This window comes from Heloderma suspectum, chromosome 16 (assembly GCF_057233095.1).
Source record: "Heloderma suspectum isolate Gila_16-S chromosome 16, 16-S_ref, whole genome shotgun sequence".
In the NCBI taxonomy this organism is placed as follows: Eukaryota; Metazoa; Chordata; class Lepidosauria; order Squamata; family Helodermatidae; genus Heloderma; species Heloderma suspectum.
In genome coordinates, this window is record NC_139473.1 from 7033462 (window position 1) to 7047034 (window position 13573).

The 13573-nt window shown below is 50.0% G+C and overlaps 1 protein-coding gene across 1 annotated transcript; it reads right to left on the bottom strand.

Moving 5' to 3' along the window:
- Nucleotides 1-3900: 3900 nt before the first annotated feature.
- Nucleotides 3901-13260, bottom strand: CHCT1 (CHD1 helical C-terminal domain containing 1). The gene is made up of 6 exons (XM_084823311.1): nucleotides 13174-13260; nucleotides 12865-12996; nucleotides 11138-11313; nucleotides 8264-8363; nucleotides 4521-4699; nucleotides 3901-3985 (listed from the first exon to the last, which is right to left on the bottom strand). Exons 1-6 carry the CDS (start codon nucleotides 13258-13260, stop codon nucleotides 3901-3903), a joined length of 759 nt encoding a protein of 252 aa, XP_084679437.1.
- Between the last annotated feature and the right edge of the window lie 313 nt (nucleotides 13261-13573).

Below are 13573 nucleotides of genomic sequence, written 5' to 3' on the forward strand. Positions count from 1 at the left end.
CGGCGCATAGTTAAACTGGAATTGGCTGCCACAAAGTGTGGACACAGCTGCCAACTTAGATCGCTTTAAAGGAGAGGTGTGGGATTGGACACATTCATGGAGGGTTTTGACCATTAAGCCCTGCTAGTATCGATGCCAGCATGCGTCTGAAAATAAGTTGCTGGGCAATGGGTGGCAGAACATTGGTCCGTCTAGCTCAGTATTATTAGTGTCATTATTAGTATCTAGCTCAGTATTATTAGTATCTATGTTAATTAGGAGCAGCTGTCCTGGCTTCCATTTTTTTTTGCCCCCCAATTGTAGCTTAAGTTATAGGGCGGTATAGAAATTTATTATTATTATTATTGCTACCTAAAGAGGTTTAATTATTACATTTATATCCCGCCTTTTTTCCTCCAAGGAACTCAAGGTGGCATACATACTCCTCCTCCATGTTATCCTCACAACAACCACCCTGCGAGTTGGGCTGGGAGTTGGGGATTGAACCTAGGATCTTCTCCATGCAAAACAGGTGCTGGTACCAGCGCCAGGTTCTTGAGGGCCTTTGGGCAAGACGCCCTCCGTTGGCCCCCCTCTCTCAGTGAGTCGGCCTTCTTGCCTCCATTGTCCCCAGTTGCTTTTGCCGCTCATCCCCTTCCTCATCGTTGCTGCCGCTCGTTCGCTGGACAGGCTGAGAGCCGGTGAGCGAGTAAGGCCGTGGCATCTCCTGCCCTTCTCACCACCACGGTTCTCTGGGCCAGAGCGAGAGGCGGGTGAACAAGCGGGTTGCAAAGGCGAAGAAGGAGAAGCAGGCTTATTCATGGGGGTGAATAGGTGAAGCTCTCTTCCACCTCAATGTGCATCTTCTCTAGAAATTGAAAAGGCAAGTGCTGTTCTCCGTGCTGGAAGCATGGGCCAGAACAACACGCTTGGACCGCCGTTGCCCGGCTGCTTTGGAGTCGGACTCACGTCAGCAGCTACGAGCTTTCTCTTCATGTACCGCCACACTGAGAAGCAAGGAGATCAACCAGGGCTCGGCACCAGAAAAACGTGATCTGTAATGCACTACTCAGCAGCACACGATGAAAGCCGTAATGATAAAATCCAGAAGAGTTATCCAGACGCAAACCAATGAAGAGAGCCTGTGTAGTATGAGCTAGAGTACTGGATTTGACCTCGGGCCAGTCACTGCCTCTTCCGTTGTGCCTACCTCATAAGGGAGTTGTGAGGATAAAAAAGGGAGGGCAAGCGACCACCCGTTCTGCTCTGAGCCCCTCAGGAAGGATAGCATACAAATTATTACTAGCAATTCTATCCCAGCCTTCCGCCAGGGAGTTCCAGGAGGTGTACATAGTCCCTCCCATATCCTCACAACAGCCCTGCAAGGTAGGTTAGGTGCAGAGAGACTGACTGGTCCAAGGTCACCCCAGTGAACTTCGTGGCTGAGTGGGAACTTAATTCTGGGTTTCCCCAGAATCTGACTGCTACACCACAATTTTAATGAGTAATGGAGTTGTCTGTCTGCTTTACACCATAAATCCATCTACTCGACCCCAATCTGTATGGCAGGGAAAATAAGGGGTTTCCAGCAAACCTCTAAGCACCCCTGGCCAGTGGAAATCTGCCTGCTGTTTCCCTGCATGAGTGACTGTTCTTGCCTTGCTTGCTTTCAAGACTATTCTTGCCTAGACTTTGTTGGGACCAAGTAATTCTGTTTCACATCTGGGGCAGGTGCATTTCAGTTGTTCAGTCACTGCAGAGTGTAAGCAGAATTGCCCTGTACTCGGGAGGAGGCTGCCTGGTGCTTCTCTGCACGAGGTGCTGCTCTGGATTTGCCTTCCATTGAAAAGGAGAGCAGAACTCCACCATTAATAATTATGAAAAAGGGAGATTTTCAGCAGCTGCAGTTTACCATACGAGGAGGAGAGAAAGGTTTCCCTAGTGAAATTCCCTCTCCTACCTACCTATTAAAGGTGCCCAGAATTTGTAGATGGTCCATCAGAAAAAATTCCCAAAGCTCCAGGCAGCCCATAACTGAATTTAGGACGAACCTAAATGTCACACAAAGCCATAGATGCTCTTCCACGTTCTCCAGAACTGCTTCGTCATCGGGCTGGTTGTTGGGAGAAAGAAATGCAAAGAAAGAGGCAGGAAAAAGTGACATTTTTTTGGATTAGAGTCTGATGTTTATAACCATTTTAAGATGGCACGCAAGAGGCGAGGTAATTAGTTAGCCTCACTAGGTGCCTGGCAGATCAAAGGATGCACCTGGGGTGAATCTTTAAAAATTGCAGGCAACCATCCTGTTGCATCTGGTCATTCTGAAGAAGAGAGGGATGGACTGATGGTTTTGAAAAATTAAAAGTTGGTCTCGTAGTCCAGCTCCTGGGGTTAAAGATGCTGCAAAAGTTGAAAGCTACCGTACAGATATAGAACATGCAAACAGCATCGCCCAGGTAGTGGACAGCCACTAGATGTCAGTGCTGCTTCACTTTAGTTCAAGATCAAAAGGGATTTGTCCAGGGCTAAGGCACCTTTCCACACTAAATAGCTTCCAGTTAAGCCTGTCTCATTTTCTGCCAAATCAATACCCTTTTTGCCTGCCTGTCGCAGATGTTTCTTATACTGGTAGTATGTACAAGTGAAAGCTGCTCTCTCAAACTGTGGGCCTCCAACTGCAATACGCGGAAAATACTGACCTACCTTAGAGCATTGTTGGTAAGGGTTACACAGCATGTCACGGCCCTTTGCACACCTCATCACTCTGAAAGCACTACATACATACTAAGTTATTGCTACAAGTAGGGTGTAGAGATTTTGTAAAACCTGTTGTGTCTGCATTTTGGAGATTGTCAGGTGCCTTTTGTTCTGTCGTGAGCTCATTGGCGGAATTTGATTTTTTCCAATTTCCCGAATTTTTGCAAATTCGCATTTGTGTAAATTCACACTTGCAAAAATGCATGAACACCCCCGCCCCCGCACATTTTCATGCTTTAGCCTATGGGAGAAGCCCTCATCCTTGGCCAATGGTTTTTTTGAGTTTACCTATTTTTCTATGACTAAATATGTATAAAATTCCAGAAATTAAAAAAAAACAGTCCACAAGTCTGCATGACTTGGGTCCACTGTGGAATTCACAGGTCAGATTCACAGAAATCCAGCCTTATTTGATTCCATTACAGATTTCTTCAACCTCCCTAGCTACAAGCTGGAGGGTGACCCCCCTTTTTTTGGAAAAAAAAGTCTGATCCAAGCAGCTCTTTCCCCCAAACTCTCACTTATTGCTGGATTTTGCAAAACCATGACTGAGATGGGGAGTTTACTGCAATCCTCCAGCAGATGTTACCAAGGTAATTTAACATCCTTCTTCTCTTTTAATTTCTGTAAACCGCCCAGAGAGCTTTGGCTATGGGGCGGTATAGAAATATAATTAATAATAATAATGGACCCCCTGGTCTTTCACAAGCCAGTTCCACCCAAATCATTCTTATCAGCAGAGACCAGAAAACATACAGCTGGGATAGGCAGATGTCAGTTTTGCACAATCTACTTTGTTCTTTTTTAACTAGGACCTCGAGATCCACCAAATGGAGTCTGGTGCGAAAGACCTACACGTAGAATTCAAGAATTCTTAGCCCAGGAACTTGTTTTGAGTTCTGGAACTGAATGGAGCTCATAGTCCTTCCACACAAAAATCCACTCCTGATTATCCTAACGCTTGTGGAGGGGGACAGGCCCACGGAGGTGACACTGGCCTCCGTGGGCCAAGTGTGGAGCCTCCACAGGCCGCATTAGGCCCATGGGCCATACGTTCTGTACCACTGCTCTAAACTGTTTTTGTTGCTGCTGCTGTTAAACAACTGTAAGAAATCCTTGCTGATCTACCGCCAATCGCCCAGAGATCTACCAGTAGATCCAGATCTACCGTTTGCCCACCCTGCCATACAGGATGATAGATTTAATCAATACCGCAAACAAACACTTGGGAAGTGGGTGTTTGATGTAGCTGGCAGCAGATACCAGAGAAGTTTTAAGGCAAAGTGGTCTTGCAGTTGGGCAAAAAATGAGCTATGCTGTTTCGCCCACGATTGTGCTTGTTTAAAAACACCTTTTAATTTTTTTTTTATGTCCTTCAGCCAATGCTACACCTGTCCACGGTCCGATTTTGCAAGAGCTTGTTAGGATGCTGAAGGAAGCTCTGCTCCTTTGCTCTTTGTGAAGGTGGGAGTATTGCCCAAGGGCTGACTGTTGCCTGTATTCCGTCTTCTCTTCAAAGTCTTTTGGAGCCTACAGGGACAAGCGTCAAAGCAGCTGTGGATATCATAAAAGTTGGGTGTGGCAACCACTGCCTGAACTTCCCAGGGGACAGAGGAGGTGCAGCCCCATTACCTCCAGATTCCATCCTTTTAAACGGCTCGGAAAGGAGCATGATTTGTCCCAACCTGGGGCAGGTGGGAGCCGGGAGCCAGGCTGGTGGATTTCATTCAGCACCACTGCTCCATCTAGCCCAGCGCTGCCGAGCCGCTCACCACTCCCCTCACCTCTTCTTAGGGGCGCTTCCTGCGGGCTGGTCCCGGCCTGGTGACAGCAAGTGGATTTGGCTCAGTTTCTCCCGCATCTTGGAGCCCCCGCGGAGCCCCCACGTATCCCGCAGCTTCCGAAGATTGCCTTTATCAGGGAGGCAGACCACACTGGGGCTTTCCAAGCAGCAGTAGGTCTCCTGAAATGAAATAAACACACATGCACACGCACACCAGCAGGATCGCTTGCCTCTGCTGGCTGGGGATGGTGGGAGTTGTAGTCCAACACATCTGGACAGCACCAGGTGAGGGAACACTGGGTCAGCCCCGCCCTAGTGAGTAGCTGTAAGAGTGGCTCAAGGAACATTCCTGTGGTCCCTGGGTGAGCGTCCTGGAGACCATAGCATGGCTCAGGAAACCCCTCCTGTGGGCAAGTGGTTGGCCGCTGTGTGAACAGAATGCTGGCCTAGATGGCCCCTTGGTCTGATCCAGCACGGCTCTTCTGATGTAGTGATGGCTTCCAATTTGGATGGCTTTAGAAAGGGATTGGACAAAAATTATTTATTTCATTTCATTTCTATACCGCCCAATAGCCGAAGCTCTCTGGGCGGTTCACAAAAATTAAAACCAAACAGCACACAATAAAACAATTTAAAATATATAGAACATTAAAACCACAGTATAACAATACAACCACAATAAAACCTAGCAGCAGTGCAGGAATTTAAAATACAGATTTAAACAGCAAAGCTAAAAGTTTAGAAAGCTAAAATGCCTGGGAAAATAAAAAGGTCTTCACCTGGCGCCGACAGGAATACCAGACGAACCTCACTAGGGAGCTCATTCCAGAGCCGGGGTGCCACAGCAGAAAAAGCCCTCCTTGCAGTAGCCACCCGCTTCACTTCCTTTGGCAGGGGCTCACAGAGGAGGACCGCTGAGGATGATCTTAAGGTCCGGGCAGGCACATATGGGAGGAGGCGATCCTTCAGGTAACCTGGCCCCAAGCCGTTAAGGGCTTTAAATGTTAATAACAGCACTTTGAATCGGGCCCGGAAATGGACTGGCAGCCAGTGCAGCTGAAAAAGTACTGGCGTAATACAAGCTTGCTGGCCAGACCCTGTTTACAATCTTGCTGCCCTATTTTGGACCAGCTGAAGTTTCCGGACCGTTTTCAAAGGCAGCCCCACGTATAACGCATTGCAGTAATCCAGACGAGAAGTTACCAGAGCATGGATAACTGTAGCTAGGCTATCTCTGTCCAGATAAGGGTGTAGTTGGTATACCACCCTAAGCTGATAAAAAGTGCTCCGCGCCACTGAGTTCACCTGTGCCTCAAGTGACAATTCTGGGTCCAAGAGCACCTCCAGGCTACGAACCTGATCCCTTCGGGGGAGGGCAGCCCCCTCCAGAACAGGTTGAATATCACCTAGCCGGGCAGACGAACCGCCCACTAACAGCACCTCCGTCTTGTCTGGATTGAGTTTCAGTTTATTGGCTCTTATCCAGTCCATTGCCGTGCCCAGGCACTGATTCAGAACAGCCACTGCCTCAGGTGGGTTTGATGAGAAAGAGAGGTAGAGCTGGGTGTCATCCGCATATTGATGGCACCTCAGCCCACACCTCCAGATAACCTCCCCCAGCGGTTTCATGTAGATGTTAAACAGCATGGGGGATAAAATAGAGCCCTGTGGAACTCCATGGCACAATTGCCATGGCACAGAGCAATAATCCCCCAGCACCACCTTCTGGAATCGGCCATCCAAGTAGGAGTGGAACCACTGCAGTGCAGTGCCTCCAACTCCCAACCCAGACAACCTATCCAGAAGGATACCATGGTCGATGGTATCGAAAGCCGCTGAGAGGTCCAGGAGAATCAACAGGGTCGCGCTCCCCCTGTCCCTCTCCCGGCAGAGGTCATCCCACAGGGCGACCAAGGCAGTTTCCGTTCCAAAACCAGGCCTGAAGCCTGATTGAAATGGATCTAGATAATCCATTTCATTCAAGAGTACCTGGAGCTGTCCTGCAACCACCCGCTCAAGCACCTTGCCCAGGAAGGGGATGTTGGCCACTGGCCTATAATTGTTAACATCCTCTGGGTCCAGGTTAGGCTTTTTCAGGAGTGGTCTAATTACCGCCTCTTTTAAAGCGGCAGGCACCACTCCCTCTCTCAAGGAGGAATTTACAACCTCCTGGACCCAGCCGGACATCCCCTCCTTGTTTGATTTAACAAGCCATGAAGGGCAAGGGTCAAGCACACAAGTGGTCGATCGGACTTGGCCAAGCACCTTGTCCGCATCCTCAGGCCTCAGTAACTGAAACTCACCCAATAAAACTGGACCAGACGGTGCTCTGAACGCCTCTACCAATGGAACTGCATTAATGGTGGTGTCCAATTCATGATGAATCTGAGCGACTTTATCCTCAAAGTGCCGCGCAAACTTGTCACAGCGTGCTACCGAGGGTTCCACCGTCTCTCTCCCTGGCCCAGAATGTAACAGGCCGCGAACCACTCGGAAAATCTCCGCTGGACGACACTGAGAAGATGCAATGCTGGTGGAAAAGAACTGTCTCTTTTCCACCCTCACCGCCACAGAGTAGGCTTGATAGTGGGCTCTTACCTGTGTTCGGTCAGATTCAGCACGAGTATTCCTCCACCTGCGTTCTAGCCGTCTCCCCTCTTGCTTCATTGCCCTCAGCTCAGGTGTATACCAAGGAGCTGGCCAGGCTCTGCTCAGAGGGAGAGGGCGCTTGGGCGCGATCGTGTCAACCACCCGAGTCATCTCTGCATTCCACAGAGCGACCTGGGCTTCGACAGGAGCACCAGCCATACCGGCAGGAAAATCCCCCAGAGCCCTCTGGAATCCATCGGAATCCATTAGCCTCCGGGGGCGGACCATTTTAATAGGTCCCTCACCCTTGCAGAGGGGGAAGGCTGCCAGGAGTCTAAACCTCAGCAGGAAGTGATCTGACCAAGACAAAGGGACAGATGTTAATTCCTCCACTTTCAGATCACCATCCTCCTGCCCAGTCGAGAAAACTAGATCAAGCGTGTGTCCTTTTGTATGCGTTGGGCCGATGACATGTTGGGACAGCCCCATGGTTGTCATGGCGGCCATGAAGTCCTGAGCCGCCCCAAATACAGCGGCCTCGGCATGGAAGTTGAGATCCCCCAGGACCATCATCCTAGGGGTCCTCAACACCAAGTCCGATACCACCTCCGTCAGCTCAGGCAGGGAGTCTGATGGGCAGCAGACCAACAGAATCCCTAATCTGTCCTGGGTACCCAACACAAGGTACAAACACTCAAGATCTGCACTCGAATGAGCAGGAAGCCTGGAGAGGGAGATTGGAGAAGAAGAATACCTAGAGGAGAAGGCTGTTGATGGCTACTAGTCCTGATGGCTATGTGCTGTCTCCAAGATCAGAGGCAGTATGCCAGGGCCACCAGTTGCTGGGGAACATGGGCAGGAGGGTGCTGTCACACTCCTATCCTGCTTGTAGGTTTCTTGTGGGCAGCTTGTTGGCCGCTGTGTGAACAAAACGCTGGACTAGATGGACCCTTGGTCTGATCCAGCAGGACTCTTCTTATGTTCTTAGGACTCTGGCTAGAAATTTAATTTAGTCGAGAGACGTGGGGACAAAGTAGTTGCAGTAGGCCAGGAAGAGGAAGAGAGAGAGGGAAACCTTGGCAGAACTAGTGTAGTCCCTCAGAATGTACATTGCCGACTCACACCTGCCCTACGGTGTCAACATACCATTCTTACCAGGAACTTGGCTGTTTGGTTGGTCTTGCTGTATCTGTACAGTTTACACAGCTGTTTCTCACTGAGTGCCGAGAAGAGGGAGACGAACCTCCAGAGCATCCTAAAATCATGGGGGGGGGGGCAGGGCAGTGGGGGAACGTTATTTTATTCTTTCACCGAACGTGGGATAGGGATTGGCGTCATATGGGTATAACATTGCAAGGAGGCCTGAAGGCCATGCGTACCAAGGGGCTGTGTGTGTGTGTGTGTGTGAAATGGAAACCCCCTTCTCATTATGCCCCAGGGCCAGGCATTGCTTTTATTTTGAACTATAATTACAATGTATAGCCCTCCTTCAAAGGCCTTCACTGGCTTCCCATCCTCTCTTTTAAAGCGGTGGCGTCCCTCTCCCTTGACCCGTAAGGCAACACAAAATAAACATTCGCTATTTGCTCCTATACAGATAGCAAGAGCTATTCTCGGTGGATCATGTTGCTTCAAATACCTCTGCCTGGCAAAGGGCCTGCAGTTTTAACAGTGGCGCCTTTGTAATATATGCCAGAAGACTGATAGCTTGATCTTACACGTCTCTGCTCAGAAGTAAGCCCCATTGAATTCAGTGGGTTTTACTCCCAGGTATGTGTATATTTAGGGTTACAGCCTAACAGTGCAACCCTATGAATGTCTACTCAGAGATTCGTCCCCATGAGCTCAATGGGATCTCCTCCTCTCCATCTTCTCCTCTCAACAACCTGGTGAGGTAGGTGAGGCTGAGAGTCGGGGACTGGCCCAAAGTCATGCAGTGAGCTTCATGGCCAAGTGGAGACTAGAACCCAGATCTCCCAAGTCCCAGTCCAACACTCGACCCAGTACACCACACTGGGTCTCAACCAGAACCTCAACATACATAGCTTTTGTCTGTATTTAAAATACAGAAGGAAGTGTGGATACTATATTTCTTGTTGTCTGTTAACATTTTGATATTTGATATAATTTTAATACTATTGATGATTTAATTATATTTTTAACTTTTGTGTACTTCTATTTATACTTCTATGTATAGGTTTTAATTGTACAAGTTTTAATGTTGTAAAGTTGCCTTGAGTCCCAGTATTAGGAAAAGGGTGGGATATAAATATAATAATAATAATAATAATAATAATAATAATAGTGCAAGAGCGCGTATAAGTGATTCAGTCCATCTACAAATTCGTTAAAAGGTGGATCATTTCTCAATTCAACATTCTTTAATTAGTTGACTGCCCTAAAAATCGCCCCCATGCATCTCCAGTATTCTCTGTTCACAAAGAAACTGGTCTTGTAATGCAGGAGTAGGGTTGTTCCTGGACTACATCTCCTACCATCCCTGACCATTAGCTATACTGGCAGAGGCTGATGGGAGTTCGAATCCAACAGTAACAGGTTCCTCACCCCGTTGTAAGATTACCCTAGAGAATTCAAGAGCATAAAATAATACGTTTTCTCACTTGTTCTAATTTTCTCACCTTGGAATTCCATCTCTCCTATATACGGCTGTCTAGTTAAGTATCACAAATTAGGGTGCAATCCTATGCATGTTTAGACAGAAAAAAGTCCTACAGCTCCCAGAATGCTGGGAGTTGTAGGATTTTCTTCTGTCTAAACATGCATAGGACTGTGCTCTTAATGGCTTTGCCCACCTTTAGCAACTAATGGATGATTGGGGGCTTAAGAAAAGGAGCTTGATTGCCTTAAACCTCTTTCCATCCCTTGGAATGTCACACCCATGCCAATGTGTAGCCAGGGCAGGACAGAGACGGTTGGAAACGGTTAGAGCCATGTTAGAGTCTGATGGATTGCGGAAGCTGGCTCACCACCATTCCTTCTAATAGCAATGCTCACTTGGATTTTGGCTCCAGTCCTGTGGGCACTCATCCAACGGAGTTTGCTATTAGAGGGAATGATGCTAAGCCAGTTTCAGCATTCCATCAGACTTTAACGTGACCAAGAAAGAGAATCGAAGGTGGGACTGTGCAGATAAAGGGGCAGTGATAGCTCAATAGGAACCGGGTTCATTCCAGGAGGAGTCACTGGTGGATGGGAACAAATCCCTACCCTATGTCAGTGCAGTCTCTGAGTGTACCCTTAGCTTTCTTCCAGCTAAGTTAATTGTTAACATTCACAATGTTAACCTGGTGGTCTTGGGCCAGTAATTCCAGCTCAGCCTGACCTACCTTACAGGTCTATTGTTAGAATTTGTAAAAGGCGGGGAGAGAGAACCGCTTACACCTGCCCCCCAGATTCCGTGCAGGAAGGATGCAATGAAATAAAATAGCATAAAATCCCCCCGGATTCCGTGCAGGAAGGATGCAATGAAATAAAATAGCACAAAATCCCCTTGGATTCCGCGCAGGAAGGATGCAATGAAATAAAATAGCATAAAATCCCCCCGGATTCCGTGCAGGAAGGATGCAATGAAATAAAATAGCATAAAATCCCCCTGGATTCCGCGCAGGAAGGATGCAATTAAATAAAATAGCATAAAATAGCATAAAATCCCCCCAGATTCTGTGCAGGAAGGATGCAATGAAATAAAATAGCATAAAATCCCCCCGGATTCCGTGCAGGAAGGATGCAATGAAATAAAATAGCATAAAATCCCCCCGGATTCCATGCAGGAAGGATGCAATGAAATAAAATAGGATAAAATAGCATAAAATCCCCCCGGATTCTGTGCAGGAAGGATGCAATGAAATAAAATAGCATAAAATAGCATAAAATCCCCCCGGATTCTGTGCAGGAAGGATGCAATGAAATAAAGTGGTGTCGCAAAGGGGGCCGAGTTTTCAGCGTGTGATTTGGGGTGGGGGTGATGCAGGTCACCAGACCCCATTTGCCGAGGGGCAGCTCCCTTACTTCTTCCAGTGCTTGAGCTCCCACGTCTTGCAGTAGTGCTGAAGGAACATGTTGATGTGATCCCCCAGGATGGTCAGGTTCTTCTGGGTGCTGCGCAGCCTCTTCTCCTCGGGGAAATCTTTGGGCAAATCCAGCTTCCGTAGACACTTCTTGAACGGCCTCAGGAATTCCTTGCACTGGGGAGCGAAACAGGAGGGAGCGGGTGGGGACAGCCAGGGCCGGCGTCAGGGGGAGGCACGGTTGGACGCAAGCGGGGGCCCGCCGACAGGAGCTCCCCAGTGCTGCCCCTCTTCCCCAGTGCAACCAGCTTGCTTGCCTGCCTGCCTCTCGCTCCGGCCCAGGCACCGGTGGCGGTGAGGAGGAGGAGCGGGAGACGCCGCGGCCTCCTTGCACCCTGGCCCCCTCGCTGCCTGTCCAGCAAGCAAGCGGCAGCCATGTTGAGGAAGAGGGAGAGCAGGAGCAGCCGGTGACAAGGGCAGGGAGAAGGCCGACTCCCTAGGCGCCACGCCCAGGGACCCTCCAAAACCGGGAGCCGGCACTGGGCGTCACCACATTGCATATCAGCAGCAAATTCCCTTTGCTGATGGTTCCCCCTGTGCAAGGTTTGCTTTGCTCTGTGTTGAATCTGCTGCTGCGCTGACGTTAGCGGGCTTTTAAGGAGCCTGACAGTGCACAGGGCCAGGGCAGGCACGGGCAGGCACTTGCCGAGGGCCCGCACCCCAGCAGGGGCCCACTGACAAGAGCCCCCTCGACTTGCTCCCCCTCTTCGCCACTGCGGCCTGCCAGTTCCCCTGCCTCTCGCTCCGGCCCAGGCGACGGTGCTGGTGAGAAGGAGGGGCGGGGGATGCCGCAGCCCCCTTGCCCCCCGGCTCTCTGCCTGTCCAGCAAGCGAGTGGTAGCGGTGATGAGAAAGAGGACGAGGAGCAAGCGCAGCTGTTGACAGTGGCAGCGAGAAGGGGTCTTGCCCAAGGGCCGTCAAAACCCAGAGCCAGCACTGGGGACCACCCACAAGTTCCGGCGAGATGAATACGCAGACTCATGGGCTGGGCCGCCATTTTAATTTCTCACAGTGACCCGGCGTCAGTGGCGTAGTGGTAAATTTTGAGGCGCAGGCGCTCCTCGTAACAGTTCCCATGGCTGTGTCCCCAAGGAGAGTCCAAAATGGCAGGCAGCTGCGTGGATCCCTGTCAACAAGCCAGTTCCAGCAGTTTTTTCCTCTGCCAGGAGCAGGTCTTTCAGAAAGCTGACGGGTCTCCGTCGCCCATTCGAGGCCAAGACACGCCAAAATACTTCGCGTTACAGTGGGGGACAACGTTTACTAGGAAAATTCATCCCCCCACCCCCCAGTGACTGTGAGGATTGCAGCTACGCTCAGAGGGAACAGGGGAGTCTGAGTGGGGTGGCAGGTGGCCGCAGTGTTGGGGCTGCGTCCCTGTGAGCCCTGACTCCACTACACCACTGCCCTACAAATAATATCCATCTGGGGCACTTTGGGAAATTAAAGTAGAAGTCAGAGCCAGTGACCTGGCACAACTATTGCCACCCGCCTGTCAGTCTAGGACAGCCTTCCCCACCCTCCAGGTGTGTTGGACTACAACTCCCATCATCCATGCTGCTGGGGGTGATGGGCATTGTAGTCCAACCGATCTGGAGGCCGCCAGGTTGAGGAAGGCTGGTTTAAGGGATTATATTTCTTAGGCAGGTGAATCTCGTTCCGTTATTCTCACTATTTTGAAGGTGTCCTGCGTGAGTCCATCCGCGCAGTGGACCAGGGGACCTCCGGGCGCCGTAACCCTAGCGAGGGTCTCTCCGGGAGGGGCCTCGCTGGCCCGGCAGGTTGGAAGCTGGCTCTTGGTTGCCTGCGAACATTCATACCCCGGAGAGGTCAGTTTTCGGATCCCCGTTGTGGAACAGCAAGAATTGCAGCCTCTGACTAAGTGATGGATCCAGGACAAAGGTGGAGGAGTCCACTGGTGCGCTGCAAGAGGGTGATGAAGGCTGCCTGGTGCGTGTGCGAGTGTGTCCCGTGAACTCACCTTCTGGGCCTCCAGTGGCCTATTCCCACTGCAACCGGGCAGGCGGAGCTCTGTGTTTCCAGGCCGCCCTCCAGGCTGCAGTACCATCCTCCCTCAACATTCCGTCAGCTGACCCCCGAGAGCCAATCCCGCCCCACCAGGCCCTATAAAGCCCTCGCTTCCGTGCTCGCTCTTCAGTCTGAGCTACTTGTCCCTGGTGTGGGGAATGCTGGTTGTGCTGTTGCTTCCTGAATCATTACCTCTGCCTACCTTTGAGTCCATTCATTCATTCATTCATTCATTAGATTTATTAGCCGCCCATCTGGCCAGCTACCCGGCCACTCTAGGCGGCGTACAATACTAATAACACGAAATACGACGAATTCACATAATCAACTGAACAAAACAACGTAACAAAACA